This window comes from Spinacia oleracea, chromosome 4, assembly GCF_020520425.1.
Source record: "Spinacia oleracea cultivar Varoflay chromosome 4, BTI_SOV_V1, whole genome shotgun sequence".
NCBI lineage: Eukaryota > Viridiplantae > Streptophyta > Magnoliopsida > Caryophyllales > Amaranthaceae > Spinacia > Spinacia oleracea.
The window spans coordinates 40,329,048-40,352,216 of record NC_079490.1 but is presented as its reverse complement, the minus strand read 5'-3'; the positions used below and the strand labels follow the sequence as shown (position 1 = coordinate 40,352,216).

The 23,169-nt window shown below is 34.1% G+C and overlaps 5 protein-coding genes across 16 annotated transcripts; 3 read left to right on the top strand and 2 right to left on the bottom strand.

Annotated features, from left to right (window-relative positions):
- The first annotated feature begins 954 nt into the window (after positions 1 to 954).
- On the top strand, positions 955 to 1,688 carry LOC110795913 (uncharacterized). The gene is made up of 2 exons (XM_056841658.1): positions 955 to 963; positions 1,068 to 1,688. The coding sequence occupies exons 1-2, from the start codon at positions 955 to 957 to the stop codon at positions 1,686 to 1,688; spliced, it is 630 nt and encodes a 209-aa protein (XP_056697636.1).
- A 132-nt stretch (positions 1,689 to 1,820) lies between these two features.
- LOC110798213 (PKS-NRPS hybrid synthetase cheA-like) lies at positions 1,821 to 4,030 on the top strand. Its single transcript, XM_022003379.2, has 4 exons — positions 1,821 to 2,320; positions 2,414 to 2,870; positions 2,980 to 3,771; positions 3,848 to 4,030. The coding sequence occupies exons 1-4, from the start codon at positions 1,821 to 1,823 to the stop codon at positions 4,028 to 4,030; spliced, it is 1,932 nt and encodes a 643-aa protein (XP_021859071.2).
- Positions 4,031 to 4,322: 292 nt separating this feature from the next.
- Positions 4,323 to 8,880, bottom strand: LOC110798220 (uncharacterized). Of its 4 annotated transcripts, none has more exons than XM_022003393.2 (4): positions 8,740 to 8,880; positions 6,707 to 6,765; positions 5,147 to 5,527; positions 4,323 to 5,072 (listed from the first exon to the last, which is right to left on the bottom strand). In XM_022003393.2, the coding sequence occupies exons 3-4, from the start codon at positions 5,525 to 5,527 to the stop codon at positions 4,833 to 4,835; spliced, it is 621 nt and encodes a 206-aa protein (XP_021859085.1). In that variant the 5' UTR covers positions 6,707 to 6,765; positions 8,740 to 8,880; the 3' UTR covers positions 4,323 to 4,832. The 4 variants fall into 4 exon arrangements, with proteins under 4 accessions (XP_021859085.1, XP_021859087.1, XP_021859084.1 ...); XM_022003395.2 differs by lacking the exon at positions 6,707 to 6,765 and having other exon boundaries at positions 4,323 to 4,780; positions 4,952 to 5,072; positions 8,740 to 8,879; XM_022003392.2 differs by lacking the exon at positions 6,707 to 6,765 and having other exon boundaries at positions 8,740 to 8,879.
- Positions 8,881 to 8,948: 68 nt separating this feature from the next.
- On the top strand, positions 8,949 to 14,230 carry LOC110798219 (uncharacterized). 9 transcript variants are annotated; one of them, XR_008919325.1, is made up of 8 exons: positions 8,949 to 9,088; positions 9,863 to 9,981; positions 10,059 to 10,128; positions 10,230 to 10,541; positions 11,965 to 12,126; positions 12,376 to 12,519; positions 12,748 to 13,434; positions 13,733 to 14,230. XR_008919325.1 is itself a non-coding variant. In XM_056827260.1 (7 exons), exons 5-7 carry the CDS (start codon positions 12,028 to 12,030, stop codon positions 14,087 to 14,089), a joined length of 648 nt encoding a protein of 215 aa, XP_056683238.1. In that variant the 5' UTR covers positions 8,949 to 9,088; positions 9,863 to 9,981; positions 10,059 to 10,128; positions 10,233 to 10,541; positions 11,965 to 12,027; the 3' UTR covers positions 14,090 to 14,230. The 9 variants fall into 9 exon arrangements, 6 of the variants coding, with proteins under 6 accessions (XP_056683238.1, XP_056683236.1, XP_056683237.1 ...); XR_008919324.1 differs by having other exon boundaries at positions 12,748 to 14,230; XM_056827260.1 differs by lacking the exon at positions 12,748 to 13,434 and having other exon boundaries at positions 10,233 to 10,541; positions 12,328 to 12,519.
- Positions 14,231 to 17,448: 3,218 nt separating this feature from the next.
- On the bottom strand, positions 17,449 to 21,398 carry LOC110798222 (protein DJ-1 homolog D). The gene is made up of 5 exons (XM_022003397.2): positions 21,077 to 21,398; positions 20,783 to 20,899; positions 18,764 to 19,204; positions 18,001 to 18,363; positions 17,449 to 17,809 (listed from the first exon to the last, which is right to left on the bottom strand). Exons 1-5 carry the CDS (start codon positions 21,140 to 21,142, stop codon positions 17,621 to 17,623), a joined length of 1,176 nt encoding a protein of 391 aa, XP_021859089.1. The 5' UTR covers positions 21,143 to 21,398; the 3' UTR covers positions 17,449 to 17,620.
- Between the last annotated feature and the right edge of the window lie 1,771 nt (positions 21,399 to 23,169).

Sequence of the window (23,169 nt, the reverse complement as noted above, 5' to 3'; positions counted from 1 at the left end):
CGGGGATAAAAATAACATGTACCCACCTTGGCGATGAGGCAAATTTGAATCTTGAATTTAGAACATTTGTCACCTTTAAATATTTTTATCAAAATTATAGTTAATACCATTAATTTTAATAATACACTTATGTCAATCTTTAACCTTTAAAAGTGGGAACAAGCCTACTGTAGCTTATCTACAGTAATCTCAAACGATTCGTTTCCTCCTGAAACGATTCGTTTCCTCCTATTTTGCAACTTACAATTCACTGCTCGTTTCTCTCTCTCCTCTCATTCGTAGTTCATCTAATTTCTTGGGGGGTGCTAAACGCAACCTTCTTTTACTTGACGCAACCCTTTTTTCTTTCATTTTTTCATTCTGAAAAAAACCCTAACACCCACTTTTATTATTTTCTCTCTACCTTTTTTTCGTATTATTTTGTTTCACGCAAACTTGAATTTTTTTAGTTTAACGTGTTCCTAATACAATTAAAATACATATTTGGATTGAAATGGACGATTTTTTTTGACTTGGAAGACCTTGGAATTGAGGTAATATTCGTTTTTTTTTTTCTATTTTTTCGAGTGATTTCTTGCAACTTGTATGAAATACACACTTCTGTTTTGTACAGATTGAACAGAATAGAATTTACTATTTCGTATATATTGAACATAATGGAACAAACTATTTCGTATAGATTGAACAAAATAGATTTTACTATTTCCTACAGATTGAACATAACAGAACTAAATATTCCATACAAATCGAACAAAACCTAATTAAATATTTTGTATACGTTGGACGAAATGGTTTACCATATTTCACTCATAATACATGTAATAGTACACAAGATTTCATGTACAACGAACAATATAGAACATGTCATTATGCACAAATTGAAAAAAATGGTATTATGAACAATATTCGATACGAATCTTACAAAATCACATATTAACATATATATTACAGAAGATGGTCAAAGTAATTGATATTTGAAAATTGATTGAAGCACGTTATATTCGTGAATTTTATTTTATTCCTTTGTTTTTGTCTTAATAAATCCTTTAAAAAAACTTGTTTTGTAGGATGGTGCATACATTGAAAAAGTTAGTGAGAATGCCACTGATTATACAGAATTTTTTACAACCACTACAGTGTTTGCTACTCGAAGGGAAATGCTTGATTGGGTGATTGAAGTGGGTAAAATGCATAATATTGTTATTATCATTGCTCGGTCTGAAGGTGGGGATGGTCTTGGTTTTGGAACGGCGAAAGCTACCCTTACTTGTGAGAGAGCTGGAAAATATAGGCTTAGCAAGTCGAAAGTTGCAATAGATGTGGAAAAATTTACTGGAACAAAAAAGATGTCGTGTCCCTTTAGACTTCAAGCAAAGGAGCATGTTGGTGGCGGATGGAGTGTAGTTGTTCGTCATGGTATGCACAATCATGATCTTCCTAATTACAACGAGGGTCGTGCGATTATTGCAAAGTTGAAACCACATCAGTTGTCTATAGTGAAAGAACTGTCGACTAGTCATGTCAAGCCAAACATGATTATGGCTATTTTGAAGAATTTGGATCCTCGAATATTAACTACAGTAAAACATATTTACAATGCTCGTCAAAAGTTAAAAACTGAAACAATGGGAGGTCGGTCAGTGATGCAACAACTTATGAAACTCATTGTTGATAATAATTATGTGTAGTACCATCGGGAAGAAGTTGGAACAGACGTGGTAAGGGACATATTTTTTGCACACCCAAGTGCTATTGAGTTGGTGCGTTTATTTCCTCATGTCATATTAATTGATTGCACTTATAAAACAAACAAATATAGGATGCCATTTTTAGAAATAGTTGGTGTGCTTCCCACTGGAAATTTTTTTGCTATTGGATTTGCATGGTTGAAAGACGAGCAACAAGGGAGTTATGAATGGGCTCTTGGCTGTGTAAGACAATTATTTGATCCAGAGAAGTTGCCAGTTGCAATTGTAACTGATAGGGAATTGGCTCTAATGAATGCTATCGATATTGTGTTTCCTACTTCGTCCCATCTTTTATGTACAAGACATATTCAGAAAAATATCGAGAACTATGTGTTGAAAATCACAAAAAACAAGCTTATTGTGAAATCTTTTATAAAAAGGTGGCAAAGAGTAGTGGAAGCTGATACGATCGAAATGTATAGGAAAAGGTATAGAGAAATGGTTAAAGCATTTGCTAGAATGCCAGCAGTACTGAATTACGTAAGATCATCGTGGATTGAGAAATATAGAAATAGATTTGTTCGTGCCTATACGATGAATGTTTTACATTTGGGGAACAGGATGACCAATAGGTAACTATTTTATTGCCATAATTTTATTAATGTAATTAATATTAATGAAAATTGCCATAATTTACGTTTGTTATATTTTGATTTGTAATATAGGGTAGAAAGTGCACATGCAGCATTGAAAGCGTGGCTAAAGACATCGACAGGAAGTTTGGATACCATTTGGCCTAAGATTCATTCTTTTCTAGAATCACAGATGACTGAAATAAAAGCTGCATTTCAACGGTCGCAAAATAAGGATCCACATATGACAATTTTACGGATTTTTATGTGGTTAAAAGGTCGAGTTACACACAAAGCATTACGCTTACTTGATAATGAATATAAAAGGGTTGATGAAGTTCGTAAAGACCCTAATTTGTGTGGGTGCTATATGAGATATACTCACGGTCTTCCATGCGCTCATGAGATGATGGAAATGGAGGCTGATAGTAGGAGTATTGGCCTTTGTGATATTCACCCATTTTGGAAGACCTTTAAAGTTGGAGAGTATTCCCCTCAAGACAATTCTTCGGACAAATTTGTATTTCAGTGCAGACATGATATAGACAAGGTACTACACTCATATTTTGCAGATATTTTAAATCAATCGGAAGAAAGAAAAAAAACAATGGGCATCCCAGTTAGAGAAAATGATTCATCCTCATTATACAAGATTGAAGGAACCAGTTCCCACTGCTCAGCCTAAAGGTCGTCCGTCGACTAAAAATTCCACAAAAAGAGATCTATGCAGTTGGGAGTTTACTGAACAGGAATGCGCTAAATATGCTCGGACCGCATACAATAGGCGTGGAAAGACTCCTCAACAGTATGCGCATACCTCGGTTCGTGGTCGCGGACGTCCCCCTTCACATGTTCCTTCTCGTGGACGTGGTAATATTTCTGTTCGTGGTCAGGCACGATCTAATTCTTCAAAGGTTTCTTCTTGTGGACGTGGTAACCCCTCTGTTGATGGTCGTGGACAATCTCCTTCACCTGATACACGATCTAAGAATAATAAAGGTATTTCTCCGAATATTGCTCCATGGGTTAGTGATCTCCCATTTTATATTGTGCCTCACATCAACTATATCCACGATGTTATCGGAGATGGAAATTGTGGGTATAGAGTTATTGCTCGGTGGACATATGGGGATGAACATAGATGGCCTACGATTCGGCAGGAATTAGCTACAGAACTTGAAAACAATTTTGCCTTTTACAGTAATGTCTTACATGACGGTCTGGGTACTTTAACCTCTATTAAACATTATGCTGGACCTGCGCCTAAAGTTCATTGGATGAGTTTATTCGAAACGGGTACTATCATCGCTACTAAGTACAATGTTGTGGTTGTTTGTTTCTCGATATCTCAATCATTGACTTTCCTTCCTTTGTTTGCGGAAAAAGGGAAAAGCTATCTTAATCAGATCTTTACACTTGGTTTTATACAACGCATGGGACACTTTATCATGGTATGTGTACGCTATTAATTCAATCTTTACTTAATTTTTAATTTACTTTTATCTAAATGGTTTATGTATCGAACAGATTGAGATGAAAGAAGATTTTCCACTACCACCAATTTGTCCATATTGGCGCCGTTTTCATCAATCTAGCGTCGATGGATGGAACATTCCTCTAGAATCCAGAATTGAACAATGGCAGCGTTTACATCAACATCGTCCAAGTGCTACACAAAATAGGAGGGGTGATTCAATTAATATTGACTAGACTCGTGTTTATTGTTTCTATAGGATTATTAAGTTTTGATGAGTTTAGGAAAAAGATACCTTCTAAAGTTTGTGTTTAAGGAATGAATAATGTAAACGGGAAGACAAAGAACATGAATATATAGACTTAGCTTTCTTCTTTATGAACTTTCTAGAAGTTATTTATTTCACAGTCTCTACAATACCTAATGAGTCTAGAAAATGTAAAAGTATACAATCATCAGGAGTATCTAGATATCTTCTTAACTACAAGACACAAGAAAAAGAATATTCTGGAAAAATATGCAGAGTAATGAAACTTCAATTGTCTATAAATGTTATTGCATTCTCAAAAAGTGGATCCCTGTTATCCTCAAATATCCTCAAATTCCTCAAATATCCTCAAATAACAGTAGACACAAAAGAAATCATATACCCTTTAACCCAAAACAGAAAAATAAGGTACCAACTACCACATGAACTATAACTAAACCATCTATTCTCTATATTAGTCCATTAAACTACTATGGGCTTTAAAAACAATGCTAGAAACACTCTTTTATTCCTATAAACAACTCTATCAATCAAAAAAATAAATTTACTTTCGACGACATTGTCCTTGTGCATGTTGCGGTTCTATAATCTGAGTATTCTCAAAGTCTCTTAACACGTTGATGGCACGGTCAAAATAGTGATATTGTTGCTCCAAGGTCAACCGTGAACGTGTCTCGGGATACACCGGACGTAGATAATGAGCAATCAAGTGGAGTAACTAATAAAAAAAATACCAACTGTCAGATTACAAAAGATTATGTAATTAAAATTTAAAGTAAAGCAATATTCGTGGTCATTTCTCCAAATGGTAAATGAAAACTATTAGTTTCTGGATGCCATCTCTCAACAAAAGCAGAAATTAAAGGTGAATTGTGATGAGGAAACACACAATTACGTAAATGACTTAATCCAGTGCTTTTCACCAATAAACACCAAGCATTTGTTGCATCAAACTCAAAAAGATCAAGAGCTTGTGTTCGTGATTGTATTACCAAACATCCACGTTCATTCTATACAAAAAAAAAGGAATAAGAATCTTACAAACATAATTAAAGAGATGGTTGCACTTACAAAAAAGACTTACATTGTTCTCCCAAATATCGCACGCGACATGGCCACAATAACCACGAAGCAACTCAGTCGATAATGGACCACCAGGTGCTGCAGCAGTCAATTTCCAATCAAAGGTACGAGGTCTTTTCTTCCATGCGCTTTTCTTACTCGGTTGTTCAATATCATTATTTCCATCGAGTTCCTCATCTTGTAAGTCAGTAGTGCTTTGAGTATTGTTACCCAATTGACCATTGTTACCAAGTTCTACGTTATTGTCGGGTTCTGTTCTCACAACTTGGTTATTGTTGTTCTGAGTTTCCCGACCTTGAGATGACCTCCTAGCAACGCGCTTTGACCTAGAAGAGATAGTAATAGCCCTATTATGCAATCGACTTTTACTCCCGTTTGCCATCTGCATTATGGTTTTCATGATTAGGCTATGAACAATAATTATGTCTCCAAAATCTTTTCATGTTAAACTTACAGATTTTCTGTTAGTATTCTACTGTATAAGAGGTTTGTTACACTTTTGTGATATTCTTTTGGCTGTGATGCAAGATTTGGCGTTGGATCCCAGAATAAGTGTTGATTCTGTTCTGCTGTTATTGCTGGTCTTCTACCAAGTCCAGGTTTTGAATTTGATCTCTGTTCTTCTTGGACATATTGGTCAAGTGATTCCTTATGTGGACAAGTTGGTCAAGTTTTTCCAGAAGGTATTACTTAAATCTTTATCCGTTTTTCTTTTCTAGTGAGTCAATATAAAAAGAATGATGGATTTGAGTCATGTCTCCAAGAAATGTGGGGTTGTTATCTCTTTGATGACAGCCGTTGTTCTATCAAGATTTCTATTTCTTTTTCAATGGGAGTGTTTAGTCTACAACAGCAATCACCTAGTATCGATTTTGTCATGGCGGGGTCTGGGGAAATCAATTCTTATGAGACTAATCCCTTACATACCAAAAGTCTAAACCTAGTGAAAGACTCACAGAATGTTTCAATTTGGGTATGCTACTGTTTAGCTTATTGGGTTCTGGTTTATACTAATGTTGCAAAATTACAATATAGCTAATGCCATGAAATATTTTAATACATCAAACCAACAATAATATGAGACATGGAATTTTTCTTTAGGCCCTAATCTGTTCGATTTATTTCAGACAGTAAGTTCAGATCAATTTCAGACAGCAGTGTGGCCGTGTGGGTGCAAGGGGTACAGATGTGCCACCGGTTTTTGCGTGATAACTCTTTTCAAGATTAGTAGTATTAATAAAACTAAATAGCTGAAGCCAATTCTAGAGAATGAAAAGTTCCCAGAAACTGCTAATCGAACAAGCAGCATGTACTGATAATTAGCATGAACACCAATCTCATCTAATATCCCTATGAACTAGAACATGGGGAACGGAAGCCAGGAATGAACATGAATTCGAAGAAAATTAAAGCTTTCTAATAAAGGAACTGAACCCATAAATAATTAGTAGAGTTACTATGAACCAATCTGGTTTCCGAATTCAGTATAACACTCCCCATAATGTATACTTCCTGTGTAGAAATGTGGAACACTTGAAGTGTTACTAAGGTAAGAAGTTACCTAAATCAGTGTTTGTTTTTCGCTCCCAAAATCATCTTCTCCCTATCCTCTAAGACTGTCTGTATACAAATGAGTCAATGACAAACAAAGGGAAAGATTGACTAGAAGTATTACTTGGTACATATATCATTCCAATATGTCTGAAATGTAAACGGACTAGCAGACATGAAACACTCCCTGCAGGAATACCTGATGCTTGTTTATTGGTCTACAATGTTCTCAATACCAATCTAATACTAGTAAATTAAACCTAAAACTTCCATATGCAGCAGAAAATAATCAATTTTACCCCTGCAGGCTACAACAATCATTCTCATTCTCTCACTGGTGCCTCGTTGCATCACATAAACCACAAATTTAGCATCAAGCATGGGTGTTTCTGTATTTACTATGTTACTAAGCCCATTTATAAATGGGTGTTTCTGTATTTACTATGTTACTAAGTTCAAAGATTATGTAACTAGTTGTATTTAAACACTATTTCACCAGAATTAAATTAAAAGATTATGTAACTAGTTGTATTTAAACACTAGTTGTAATTAAAATAAGTTCAAACACCAGAAAATTTAAACACTATTTCACCTTTGAGAATTAAATGCTAATAACTAGTTGTATTATAACAAAAGTCATCAGGGGTCAAACAACCATTTAAGACACTTAAGTGACAAGACATGACTTTTCAATTTTGTATGCATTGCAAACAATCCCAACCCATAAGCATAACTGATCAATTTTGTATGCATTGAAAGTTATGCATAACTGATCTTCATTCTTCTGCAGCCCTTACCAACTAATCTATTATCTAACCCATCTAAAACGTTTCTCTCTTATGCAGCAAAACATTCTCACAGGTCGCAGTTATGGTGTTATTCAATATCCTAGGAGAGGGTGACTTGCAGGCTTCACTGATGTTACTTAAGAGAAGCCACCAACTCCTCTAGGCTTCTTACTTCTTCTGAAGAGACAGAATTGTCAGCCGGAATCCAGGTATGTCTAACCTTTTTATTCTGAATGTGATGTGGTCTGCATTTTCTGTTAGAGAGAAAATGGAGAGGGAGTTGTCAGTGCAATTAAGATGAACTTAAAAACTACTTCACCTACACCCCAACTTGTTTTTTTGGCCCCTTCGCAGCTTTGGCCCTTAGGCGTCTTGTCAAAAGATATTCAGACCCAGCCCTATGTCTAAACTCCAATGTCCGTATCAGCCAGGGACATTGTGACTTGTGTATGCAGTATACAACTCAAATCTAGCTTGGACCACTAACTTCCATGTTCTCAACTTAACATAGTCATCACACTGGTTTATCTAGTTTAATGAATTTCTTGCTCCAACTAATAAACCAGAACTGCAGATACAAACAGGTGAATATATCGTATAGATGCTCCTGTTGTTTGTTTGTCTAATTCGGATGAAGCATATGAAGTTACCTAGCCTATTTCGGATAGGTCATATGAAATAGAATTATCTACTTTAGACATAACACATGAAATTAGATGTACTATTTCGTCCCAACTACACAAAATATACTACTCTATTACAACCCAACCACACAAAAGTTGTAATCTATTCCATCCCAACAACATGAAACAACTCCCTCTTTTATGGCCCAAATACATGAATCAATATAATACAAGAAACAATGAAAAAAAATCAAGAAAATACCGGAATATGTGAAATCAATTTGTAATCTATCAATTTTTTTTTATTTTTTTTAAGGAATTCACACAGATTTTTCAAACAATTCGTGAACACCATTAGACCTAATTCCCAATTCGAATTACTAATTCAACCAATTCTTTGAAACCTAATTCCCAATTCGAATTCCTAATTCAACCAATTCTATGAAACCTAATTCCTTATTTGAATTCCTAATTCAAATTCCCAATTTCATAATTCAATTCATTAATTCAAACTCTGAAATCAATTATGCTAATTAATGACCCTGAAAACCTAATTCAATTTTTTATCATGAAAATGCAAAACAACACACACCTTGTAGTTATACGAGATTGATTGGTGTTTGAAGACAAACCTTGTAGCCGATATTTAGGTTGAGATTGGTGTTGAAGACGTTTCTTCAATTATGGTTCTTCAATCCCCGTTCTCGTTTTTCAATTTTCACGAACTGAGGAACCCAAAAGTATGGAGAGTTTGAGAGTGTTTCAATTTCAGAGAGAGATTCCGGTAGCGGGAGAGATCGAAAAATAGACTAAAGGGTACTTTTGGTTTTTTACGGGGGTGCGCTAAAGTAAATAAAGGTTGCGAATAGCAACCGTGAATTTCTTTCGCCCTCGCTATTCTCTCTCCTCGAATCCTCCGTCATCCATGGGAGATTGATTCATGCATGAATTCAAGCAATCTTCTTCTCCTCCTTCTTCTGGGTAGGTCGAATTTTCATTGCTTGCAGGCGCCCATTCTCTCTCCTATTTCTTTCCTCTTTTTTTTCCTTTTTTTTTTTCTGGGTAATAATCATAATTGCGGGATTTGAGTTTGAGGTGAGTTGGGTTTTTCTTTTTCTTTTTTAATTTTTATAATCTACTCCGTAATTCTTATGTAGTTTACTGAATAGTTCAACTTCAATTTTGAATAATTTCATGAATAGAGCTTAAATTTGATGGAAATATTCAATTATGATTTCTAGGTAATTGGGTTTTGGGATCCTTACTTGTGAAATTAAGGCTGTAGAGTTTGAATTTGTTGTTATTTTTAGTGAATTCCAGCTTAATTTTGAAGAAGCTTAGTTATTTTATTTATTTATTAATTTAATAAAAATAATTGTTGCAATATCATATCTCATGTGGAGTTGGATGTGTTCATTTTGTTAATTTACTAGCTGTCCATCTTCAGTTTTAGTTTTGAATTAGCTGTTTCTCGTAAAAGCATTAAGCAAGTCATAAAATTTGAATTATGTGGAAGGGTGTTGGTTCTTTTTTTCCTTTTTTTTTTCTTCTGGATATTGTCATAAAATTTGATGCCTTTTTTTGTTGAGTTTATCTGTCACAGTGTCACTGAAGCAAGGGTTTTTAATCTATGGTGCTTGTTTTCAAGCATGATGATGCCAAGAGATGACTAGGAGATAGTAGTGCGATTTTTAGTGTTTTTAGATTAATTTTATTGGATCATAGAAGTGGGATTTTGAAGAATTTTTGTTTCAGGGAGATAAGGGGAGCATGAGGAGGAGGTGACGACACAAATAGTAGTTTGAGGAAATATTTGGGATCCATCAAGGATATCACCACCATTAGCTTGGCTAAAGTAAATAGTTAGCTACAAGGTATTCAGTCGTTTGTTTCTATGATCTTTTTCATGTTTAATCAGTCATTGTTTTCTTAATACAATTTTTCGGTTTAGGAGTTAGATATAGCAATTGTCAAGGCTACTAATCATGTTGAGCAACTGGGAAAAGAGAGACACATAAGAGGTGGGTGTGTTTTCGTTCTTTTGTATGGTTCTGACATCTTATGAAGCATTTCAATCTTTGTGAATATTAATTTGTGTTAATACGTGCATCAATATTTTCAGCAGTTTCAGCTACAAGACCTTAATTCTCCTTCTTCTTCCTCTTCTGTCCTCTCTGATCGAATTACTATCAGATTCGAATGTTTTTAAGAGGAGGAGGAATAGGGAATTAGGGAGTAGGGAGGGAGAATATTTTCATGTTAATTAATACGGAATACTCCGTATTATTGTACTATTAACAATAATTATTCCATATAATAATATAATTGCGACGTCTTTGGAAGCATTGAACAACAATGTTTGGTTGCTTGTGAGTGGAGGAGACCTCCACACTTTCTTCGTTCTTCTTCCCTTCCGTACATCTTTCAGATCCTGGTACTATTCTTCTCTCTCTAATCAAATATCTTCTGGGTTACTTTATTTTTACTTTAGCGAATTAGCTTCATCTTCTTATTACGGAGCATTTTAAATATCATGCTTGCTAAATAAATAAATAATTAGGTGATAGTTTACATTGTGTGGGTTTTTCTGGATTTGATTTCAGTTTTTCCTTTTGTTTATGTTCCTCCATTTTACTGTTACATACCAACTACGGATATTATACTGTTTCTTAAATATACATGCTCAATACCGTCGTTATATGGAGTACGGAGTATGTGTTTCAGATTATTTCCTGATTCAATATATTCTCTACATATGCAAAGATTATCTGGGTTTATTTTTCCAGTACTTGATATTCTGTTCATCTGTGTACTCAAATTGGATTCTTAAACTTAATGCAGTACATTTCTTGGGAAAGTGGAATGTTATTAGTTATTACAGTACGGAGTAATTGAATATACCTTTTTTGTGTATGAACAAAATCGAGTTCGTAGATCATTGTAAGTTTTTTTTCTTGATTTTTCCATCAGATCAATTATGGCTGAAATTTTTATCTTTAAACAAAATAAAATGTGGTATGCAATTATAAGTAGGGGCAAGGTTTTGATTGAACTTTTTAACTTATTGATTATAATTATGTAAAAACCATTAGAATTGTTCAGTACATCTGTGAGTATTTTAGTACTAACTTTCATTGCTTACTTGTCTTGTTGCTCAATGGTTTTGGAATGGAACCTCATTGAGGTCGATATACTAGACTGCTTTTGGGGCCACAATTTAGTTTGATCACAACCAGTCACCTGCTTGTGCTTGCTCCAATTCACTGGCTGGTTTTTGTTGATACATAATGATTTTGTTTTGCTTTCAACTCTGGTAGGACTGCTGGAGTCCATTGTAAAAACTAATTTCTAAAACCAGGCTCAATTAAAAATATTGAAATAGAATAGGGGTAGGGGCTGTAATGTAAGTCCTTTCAGTTCTAAATTCTGAGAGTTTTTTCAGATGGAATGCTTTTCACCTTTTGTGCCATTCACTTGATATACAGCAAATATAGTAATTTGTTTCACACACTCTTTAATTAGCTAAACAAATTTTGGTTGATTGAAAAATGGAAGGTTACAGCCCGGTTAGATTATTTGCAAAGTATGTTACCAATCAGTTACCTTAGTTCCTCATTTCAAGAAAAAAATTCCTGGAAATCTTTGGCTGTTGCAATTAATTAAGACACCAACCTTTGACCATGATTTTCCTCTGATCTATGAAGTATTCTATATCATTATTGGCAATAGATCAGTACTGACTACTGAACACTAAATGCATGTCTTATCTTTATTTTTAGTTTATATAGGCCAATTTGCAGCCTCAGATTTCTCTTATCGTACAGAGTTCTTCTTCTAAAAGTGTGAGAGTTATGCAGGAATGGGGAAGTGTGGAATTAAGTGCAAGAGCAACCTATTTCTCTAATGTCCTCAAGGGGAAAATGCTCGACCGAGGTGATCTTGATCTAAATTCTGTTCAAAGCTCAAGAGATTTATTTAAGGAGACAATGCTAGACCAAGAGCTTGTTTTTAGGAGACAGGTATAATTTCTGTACAAAGCTTAAAACTCTGGTTGATTACGTTGTTTGCTATATTTATATATACTCTTCTTACAGTCAGCAGGACCAGAAATATCTTTATGGATTCATAACTGTATCAAGCAAAAATCTCGTTTTATTTTCTAAATTCTTTAGCGATCCAAGGTTATTTGTCGTAGTATCTGACTATCACCTAAAATGCAGGACATGTTAACTCCACTTGTGAATCATTTTCCACTACTTTTTCTTCAGGTCTTTGAACTTCATGAACTCTACAGAAAACAAACAGCTATAATGGAGAACTTAAAACAGAAGGGTTTAGATAACTACAATTTGCGTAAAGGAGGCTTGACTCCAGTGCCCGTAAACCAGATCAATCAATTAAAATGTTCAATGGTAAGCTTGATGCTATCTCCTGTTCAATGTCACTTCACATAGATGGCAATTTTACTTTTATCTTTTCTGTTTCTGCTCCTTTAGTTTTTTTTTTGAATATTTTTTTGGCAGTATGCGATTTAATCTTGGTATAATGATTTATGTGTATTTGAACTTGAAACAATTTCATACTGGATATTTCCTTGTTCCTTTGCAAGAAATGTGACGGTCTGAAATAAATGTTTTCAGGCGGAATACATGCAATTTGAAAAATTCAGTTTGGATTGCGAGTTACAGAAACAGCCTCCTGTGTCTATGTCTATGCAGAAACCACTTGATCTTCAACTTTCAGCTGATGAATTCATTAGCCAATGTGATAATTCTTCTAGACAGGAGGAAATTTCTAAGAATTATTCTCAGAATAAAGCAGTTTTCGGATTATTAATTACATGTGAATTCTCTCTTTGAAGGAAAACAAAATTAGAATTAATTTGGAAGTTTATTTGTTTTGTTAGAAAACTCCAATCTATCAAGAATATCAGAATCTGATAAATCAAACTATAATACGAGTATCTGCATTGAAAGAAACATTTATTTAGGGAAACAAAATATCAAACAATCATATGATTCATGAACATCCTTCAAATTCGATTCTTGAATCGGATCGTAGAATGAATTTGGTTCATTGGCAATTAGATAGAACTGGTTGAATTTGTTTAATTTGGAAGTATTTGAAATGGGTGATGTTATGCGTTTCCTGATAATTAGGTGTTCTGAATGGTCGTCAAGGGTAAGGGTTATTTACAGACACTATTTTCATGTGTCGAGATACTCTTGTCATTCCTCAAAGTTAAGACATCAGTCCTTCCAGCAGCCGAGGAGGCAGGAACTATCTGGACAGATCGTTTTGGTTTCACGAAAATGACAGTTGACCAGGTGCTGCATGTTTATGCATTTTCAGCATCATTCTTGTATTGTTTGACATTCAGGTAATATTGCATATTTGTCCTGCAGATTTCTGACATGAAGGTAAACTTGTGGCCATTAGTATGGTTCCACAGAACCTCTATGCTTTTAGTTGAAATTCCCCAATATTATTAGGAAACCCTTTTTGTTACAGCTCAAATAGTTAGGGTCTTGAATACAAATTATCGATCCAAAATCCGAAATAATATGAGATAAATTACTCTACCAACTGAATTAGATGAACTGAATATGTATTGGTCTTATGCAGGTGCATCCTGAAGCTGCACCTTACAGAAAGTATGGATGTCCACTTTATGATGATCTATGCAAAATATTAAAGCCCATAGCTACTGAAAAGTATGCTTTCTCACCTGGGATGATTACTCCAGTCACTAGCTCTACTTCACCAGGCAACAACAACAAACGTAAATCCTCTCAACCATTGGGTTCAGATTCTGGGGAAAGAATATCATCTCAAAATACAGGGGTAGGCAGCAAAACCAATCAAGTTGCAACTTCAAGGCCAAATGAGAAATGCATCAACTACTCCTTGCAACACTATGTCAGACTTGTACCTATTATAGTAGTTGGATATCATGTAACAAACCACCTTAGAGTGGTTTGATTTAGGGAATGTTGGCCCAATAATTTTGTAGACATTAACAAACTACCTTTGGTTTGATTTAGGGAATGTTAATCCCTTAATTTTGTAAACTTTATGATATAACTAAGTGTTTGTGCATAGTAAATAAGTTCTTACTCCATATATTCATAAGCACTAGAACATCATTAGCGCTCTAACTGAAATACCTAGCTACACCGCGCGCAACGCGCGCGGCCTACCACTAGTATATACAAAAGTTAGTACGTTGAAGAGCAAGTGGCTTATTTACCAAATACAGAGATGTCAGGTTGTACGTCCTCTTTGTGAGATCTCCTGCGCATCATCCTCACAAGAGGGCGGGAATGGAGGAAATTAAGTTTGATGGTGATGGAGTTAAAAAATTATCTGTAGTAGGTGATAGGGGGAGGATGAATTTTAGATTGGACCCACCCGCGTCCCTTTTCTTTGCTCTAATTGATTATAAATATATCAAAATTAAATAATTACTAATGTACATATTATAATATTTTATTTATTTACTCAATTACTCTAATCAGACAACCGAATTGTCGGAGACTCTAGAATAGAGTTTCAAATTCAAAATTATTTTAATGAAAAAAATAGTCGAGTCTAGGGATGGGTCTGAGGCGGATGTGGATATACGGGTAGGTGATCGAGCGTGAAATTAATTTTATTTTGTACCCCTCGAGGCGAGGATTGGGAGGGTGTTACCATTCCCATATGAGTGCATGTCAGGGATGTATATGAGAATTTTAGGCGGATACTGGTGTGGAGGCCTCACCCCACCTCAAAGACAATTATATGATGAATAAAGTAAATGGTGTAAGTAGGAGTTAATTGGCCAGGTAATGAGATAAATGAGGCAAATATTAAGTAGGTATAACTACCGAAGATAAGGGTGGATGTGGTACCTTCTTGCTTGACAGAGGTGATGAATGGAGATGAAAATAATTCTATCCATGTACCCTTATTCGTTTTAACTTTTTTTTTTATAAATAAGACAACGAAATGGGTAATAACAAACTTATCCGTCATTATTTTAATTAGGATAATATATATAAGCTCTATTTTAATGATAATTGTCTACTAAATTTCACACAAATTTATATTAAGATTATAAATCGTGCATCGCACGGGTACTATACTAGTCCAAAATTAAAACTATACCTCAAGACTCACGAGACTAACGTTATTGCAACGAATTGTATTTTACATAATTTGTCGTTGGAATTGTTAAAAATCTATTTATACCAACAAAAACAACCCAATTCAATTCTTGAACTTGCGTAACTGCTATAACGGATGCAAAGAAAGATTCATTAACGTAATAAAGAACGTAGAGATTTAACCTGGTGCACTAACAATGTGTTAGCTACGTCCACAAGCAGAGCGGGTGAAAGTTTTATTGATCTTGAAGAGTACAGATTACAGAATACAACTAGGTTATGACATAGGGAATTAATTTATATATTAAAATAGGCCCAAAACAGATAACCCTAGTGTACAATAACAGATCCCCATGGTGGGGCGTTGCAGTAAGGGGCTTGACCAATTGAAGGCATATTCTAAGGCCCTGTTCTTTTTGGCTTAATTTTAGTTTCAGGACTTATTTGGCAGTTCAGTTCAGTTCAGTTCAGTTCAGTTAAGGAGCATTAAGTTCAGTTCAATTTAATTCAGTTTAATTCAATTCAATTTAATAATAATAATAATAATTATTATTATTATTATTATTATTATTATTGTTATTATTATTATTATCATTATTATTATTACTATTACTTATATTATTATTTATATTTATATTATATTACTTATTATTTATATTTATATTTATATTATTATATTACTTATTATTTATATTTATATTTATATTATTATATTACTTATTATTATAAATTATTTATTATTTATTAATAATTAATATAATTTATTATTATTATTAATTATTTACGGATTATTAGTTATTAATTATTTAGTTATTAGTTATTAAATATGAATTATTATTATTATTTATATTTATCATTTATTGTAATTATTGAGTAATCAATTACTGATTATTATTATTATTTATTATTTAGTTATTATTTATTATTTATTATATAGTTATTTATTTATTATTTATTATATAGTTATTTATTATTTATTATTTATTATTTATTATTTATTGTTTATTATTTATTATTTATTATTTATTATTTATTATTTATCATTTATTATTTATTATTTATTATTTATTATTTATTATTTATTATTTATTATTTATTATTTATTATTTATTATTTATTATTTATTATTTATTATTTATTATTTATTATTTATTATTTATTATTTATTATTTATTATTTATTATTTATTTCGTTAATATATTTTGTTAAGTTCAGTTAAGTTAAGTTAAGTCCAGTTCAGTTCAGTTCAGGAGCATTCAGTTCAGTTCAGTTCAGTTTAGGAGCATTCAGTTCAGTCCAGTTCAGTTCAATTCAGTTCAGTTCAACTCTAAAGAACAGGGCCTAACAGTAACAAATACCTGAAACAAATCTTGAAAGTGTTGACAAGCCACCAATAATTTTTCCAAAGCGATGAACACCTGTGGCAGAATGTTGTTGTAGTTATCAGGCAATTACCGGATGGCAGATTCGGAGCCTCTAAACAACTGTCGGGCGATTTTCTCGGAGTTCTTTGTATTTTGTCTTTATGTTCTTCCTATTATCTATGTTCTTTGTAATTGTCTCCAATATTCTTTCATTTAAAAACAGGGTGCACTGTAAACACTGTACACCCGGGTGCATAAAGCACAAATTGCATATTGGGTTGGAGAACGGTGTATTGGAACTTGGAAAGCTATAAAAAAAGGTTATGTTGGTCATTTAGAATTCTTTAATATTATTAAATTATCTTGCATTTAAGTTCTTTTGTACTATATTTAGTACCTACGATTAAAATAGAGATTTTTTTAAACCATGAACTAAACATGATATTATAAGTCGCATAAGCATAAACAATATAAATACCCTGTATGTATCTAATTTGGTGTTTATTAGTTTGCATCACTTAATTTCATTAGAAAATAAATTAAATGAATGTGAGATGATCGAATTTAAAAAATTACTTGGCATGATAAATATCGTAGTGTACATGTGTAGTTGATGAACTTAATTAATATTTTCACTTTTATGGATTACCTGTATTTTGATCAAATATGTATTGAGCTGAGGAAGAATATCGAATTTTAAAAGGTTGTATTGATTAATGACGTTAAAGAGTGTATTTACCTTCTTTTTTTTGAGGAAAAGGGAGAAAGATTAAAATGGGGCATTTTGGTAAAGGTCATTTTGGTAAAGGTCATTTTACACAGCTGCATCTGGAATTACCAATACATTTTGATGTATTTATTTATCATGATTTGTAAAATAGGTCAACCAGCGATCCACCCATATCCCATAAAATGTAAAACAACGTCCAGGAAAGCTGAAACACTTGAGACACATTATTCACCACAAACATTACTAGGATCCAGTTAGATCATAAAATTGTTCAAAATGATACACGAACATCAAGTAGTGACATGAACTGTGAAACGAACTCAGGGTGCCCTGGCCAAGCAGCTCCTGTAACCAAATTCCCATCCGTGAAGCAACGATTTATTGGGTCAGGCTCCAACCAAGTTGCCCCTCCTAGTACCACATTCAGCTTCACAGCAGGGTATGCAGTACATTTCATCCCCTGCAGATAAATTCACTAACTTTTAGAATCTTCAACAAATGAGCATTTGTAACAGATCTTTTTAATGCTTAATTACCCTAAACATATATTTGTAACAGGCATTTAAAAAAACGTTCCTAATTGTTAAGGTGAGAATGTGACATAAACTAATAGAGGAAAGGACAACGTTTTAAGGGAGAAAAAGAAATCACCTTGAGCACACCAGCTGCAGATAAAATCTGTTGGCCGTGGCAAATAGATGCAACTGGTTTTTCAGCTTTCATGAAACTCTTCACAATGGCAATAACATTCTCATCTAACGCAAGGTACTCTGGTGCTCGGCCTCCAGGAATCACAAGACCATCATAACTTGAGGCATCTATACCTTCAAAGGTGGCATTCAATGTAAAATCATGACCAGGCTTTTCACTGTATGTTTGATCACCTTCAAAATCATGCACAGCAGTTGGGCAAGTATCCCCTTTCTGCTTCTTAGGACATACGGCATCAACATGACACCCTAGAGCTTGTAGGGACTGGAAAGGGACCATAACCTCATAATCTTCCATGAAATCCTATTCCAAAAGAAAAAATATAATGAGCGTATGTCAAATAGCTGTCCATGTATAAAACTGACAACCATGCCATATGAATATTATATCAAGTTGATTTCCCTTTGCATTTGGAACTAAAATCTGAACAGGAGACATTTTGAGACTGAAAATCTATGACCCCTGATCCTTTTTGCAGATCAAGGCAGTGTCATATTTCTGATCTACCCTATTCTTCTCTTCATTCACCCATCCCTATTTGGGTTACTTCTATCCCTTCCCACTGCCAACACTGAAAAAAAGCTTCAAAATCTGCTAAGATATCAGTAACATTGACCCTTTCTAGAGTACGCTAAATTGTTGTTGGATATCAAAACTAACAGTAACTCACTAATTAAGGGTTGAAGGGTATAACATTACTTACCCCGCAAAGGAACAGGATTCTTTTATCTGACCCACTTATGATGCCTCCTAGTGCTTTTACAAACAGTTGAATGAACTCAGGATGTCCAACATAGGTAGCAGCTGTTACTAGATTTTCATCAACTACACAAGCTCCCATGTCTGCATTTTCTATCCAATGAGCCCCAGCTGCAATAAGTACAGGCTTCACAGACGGAAATGCTGTACACTTACGACCTTTAACACAATCTGCAGCAGCCAAGATCAACTGCCCATGGCATATAGAAGCGATTGGCTTCCTGGATGCAGAAAATTTACGTACAACATCCAGAACAGATTCATTCATTGCAAGATATTCAGGGGCCCTCCCCCCTGGAAGTACCAACCCATCATATACGCTTGCATCTATCTCGTCAAAAGTTGCATTCAGGGTGAAGTTGTGTCCTCTTGTTTCAGAGTAAGTCTGCAAGCAACGAACAAACTCATGAAATGGAAAATCATATTGATGTATGCATTGCTGAATTAACTTAAAAAATTGTTAAATGCAAGCCCTATAAAATATATATCAACATGACAACATACGTGAACATTACTCCCCATCCCCTAGTGTCTAAGAGGATCCTGCCTAGGCAAGGTGGGGAGAGTTGGATGGTTACGGCCTTATACCTGTGAAAGATGAGGCTGTACATTTAGATGCAACTCTGCTGACCACATAAAGAAGATGGAATGTGAAAAAATAAACCAAAAGAGGGTGGGGGGAAGGAGGAAGAAATATACATCAACAGAATATAATACAACTAAACCCAAAACAAACTTGTAAGAAACTACAACGACTTATCTAAGGCAAAGGCTATGATGATTTCACCCAAAGAACCCCTGAGCTTATCTGATCTAAAATTACCTAAACCAAGTTTAAACTTCTAAACCTTAAGGTTTAAACTTATTTTTAGTTGTGAAATGATTTTTTTTAAAACTTATTATCCATTATGCCGCATAATGAACTTATTGGAACGAAACTTTTTTCTTTAAGGGGCAAAGATCCTAACTTGTGCCATTCTTCTGCAGGCAAAAAAGATAACAAAGAAGAGACAATATTATGAATCATGACATGCTCCTATCTTAACATCGTCAATGAAAATGAGGTAAAAAAGCAGTCGTTCTAGGTTTACTTGAATGCTTCTTGTAGTGGCTTAAGTATTTTAAGCCTTTTAGGGGTTTTTTAATGTGAAAATACAAGTTCGAACAAGATGATGGCATGCATCAAAGTTCATTGGAAACTGGAGGTCGTATACGAATACAGATACTTGATTACAAGTGACTTTTTCCCTCCTAATCACTAATCAAAACATAGAAAAACACTGCCAGTTTCCTCTTAAAATTCTTTCAAAGTCTCTATCCACTGTTGAGTGGTTAGTTTCCATTATCTCCTTTCTCACCATCTTCAAAGTATTGTTCTTACCTTCCCCGGTCTTTTAGTATCTGCTATGCTCAATGATGCGCTCTCCTTGTCCTCTCCTTCGGTCACATTCACATCACTTCTCTACTCAACAGTTCCCATTTCTTCTGGCTACATAAGGAAGGGAAAAACTACTATTCATTGTAATGCTAAAAAAATATAACCTTATTTCTTCTCCACTCCAAGGTTGAACACTAAGCCTACTGTTTTTCTTCATCATCCGACTTTTAACTCTACAAACTCATCTATTGTCAATATATAGCCAATTCCGAAAACAATGACATACCCATTCCTCCAAAGACCATGCCCCAGCTATATTTCACATTAGTAGCAATCACGTTCTAATAGTTGAAACTTGAAATGGTAATTAGTGTAGAAAACACACAAAAGTTGATCAACCAAATCAATTAAGCGTGCGTATAGGTAATAGGTTGAAGTTCATATCGGCAAAAATTAATAACAAAACAAGAAGAATTTAATCAAATTGATCAATTCAACACTTAAAAGTAGCAATTCCATCAAGATGATCAAATTTTAACACTTGAAAAACAGCAATTAAATTAAGTGAATTCTGAACACACATACCTGATGAGTAGCAAGTTGGTGGATAGCAGTGCGACAAACATCCCCAGCTTTTTTATCAGGACAAACGGCATCAACTGCCACACCGTAAGCCAATAGTGCCTGAAATGGTACCATCACCTACAACAAAACACACCCCATTTCATTATTCATTCATTATTATCTTGGAGTCACTCGAAAACAATGATTCAGATGCTCCGCCTAATTTTCTTTCCTTATATATCGAGCGACTAATCAAACTGAAAAGATTAATAATAAAATAAATCTAGAGCGAGAAATAGGAAAGAACAAATGAACCTCGTAATCTTCCATGTAATCGCCGCATATTATTAGGACTCTTTTCTGAGCTCTGGAATCCGCCATTTTTTCAAAGAAGCTGAAGCTTAATTGAGACTATTCTCGAGTGGTGTTATAATTATATATTGGTATTGGACAAGATTTCTAGCTGTTTTCAAACAAAAACAAACAGATTTTATGGAGATATCAGAAAATTTGTGTAATGGACGAAATTGTCATTCACATCCCACGACAGGGGAAAATATACAGAAAAATCTTAATCGTATAAAATATTGGAGAAGACATAATTCTGGACACATGGATGATGGATGCCAGATTGACAGATGAGGTGCCAAGATATGCGGTACGTGATAGTAGTTGCACTGCTGGTCATTTGCTCGGTGGATTAAAGACACTTAGACCATGTGCATTATTGACCTACGGTCAAGGTAAAACAATTTCTCTCTCATCCTTCATATTTTTTCACCTCACTTTCCACTAACCTGACTCACCTCTTACTTTAAACCCTTATTTTTCTTCCACAACCTTGACTCACAAATACTCTCTCACCTACTTTTTACATAAATCCTACATCAAATTCTCTCACCTGCACAATTAATAATTTTAACCATCCCTATAATTTATCATTAACACACAATATCGATAATGATAAAAAAAATTATTCATCTTTTATATTATTAGTTGACATTATCGTTACTCTATTTGTCTCATTTTTTCCCCCATGTTAAATAAGAAACTCTCACAAAATTAGTTAAATGAAACAAGTAAAATGAGGCGATTAGCATTTACTTTTAAATACTATTATCAAATAATGAGCATAAATTAAGTAGCAATTAATTAATCAGAAAATTTTGGCAAAATAATTAACACTATGACTAACCGCCAATAACATATTTTGTATTCGATTTTCCCATCCAAAAATAATTAAAATCATCTAATTCATCTTTGCACATTCCCCCACTAATCATTACCTCAAGGAAGCCAAATGACCAAGGGGTCACATATGTGACCTCTGTCAAGTTATTATTCAACTTGACAACAAGCTTAAGTTAACATTGTGGGTATTTTGAGAGGTCAAACACCACTTGACAGCAAGCACAAGTCAACAATGTATGTGCTTTTAGTATTACTGGTTGCGTTGCACATGTCCTTTATTATTGCAATTTTTATGATATATACGGAGTAGAGATGGCTAACGTGGCGGGTTAGGGTCGTGGGCAGGGGCGGACCTATGGTTACCCGGTAGGGTCCATAGGGACCCCCATTATTTTTATAAAAAAATTAGAGAGTATTTGTAATTTTTTTTAAAAAAAAAAAATTGTATTTGTGATCCCCAAATAAGTCAGCAATAATATGAGAGAGAAAAGGTGGAACAAGATTCCCAACTTTCAAAATAAATCACATGAAACAATAAAGAGAGTTAATAAATTTGGCCTTTTCCTAGTTCCCAAATTGAATACTTCCAAAACTCATTAATTATTAAATTAAAAAAAAAATTATAACCCAACTCTTTCTTGCTTTACCAACGGCCGTTTGCTTTTCAATTTTCTCAAGCTTTTCCATGAATCTCAAAATCTCTCACAATTCACAAATAATGGGTTTTTGAAAATAATCTCTCACATTCTCAGTTTCTCACAGCAATAAATTGTTGCCGGACTGCCTGTCGCCGTGCTCACTGCTCTACGCTGCGTCGCTGCTGCTCCGCAGGCCGCGGCACCGCCTGAATCTCTGAACGCCTGGAGTCCTGGACCAGTGGATGCGGCTCCAAGTCTCTGAGACTCCGATATTCCCAGACGCCGCCACGCCGGTTGCTCTTCGGCTCTTGGTAATTGCGGTCCTCTCAAGTCTCAACTCTTAATTTTTCAATTAATTAATTTATATGGTTCAATTTTAATTAGGTTCTTCTTTTTTGTAAATGAGATTTTGAGTGATTTTAATAATAAAATAGAATTAATTGGTAGTGTATGATTGTTTGGATTATTGAGTATTGAGTATTGAATTTAAATATTTAATTGAATTATTGGAATTATTGAATACTTGATTATTTCAATTAATGAATACTTGATTATTAAATATTATGTGAATTACTGAAT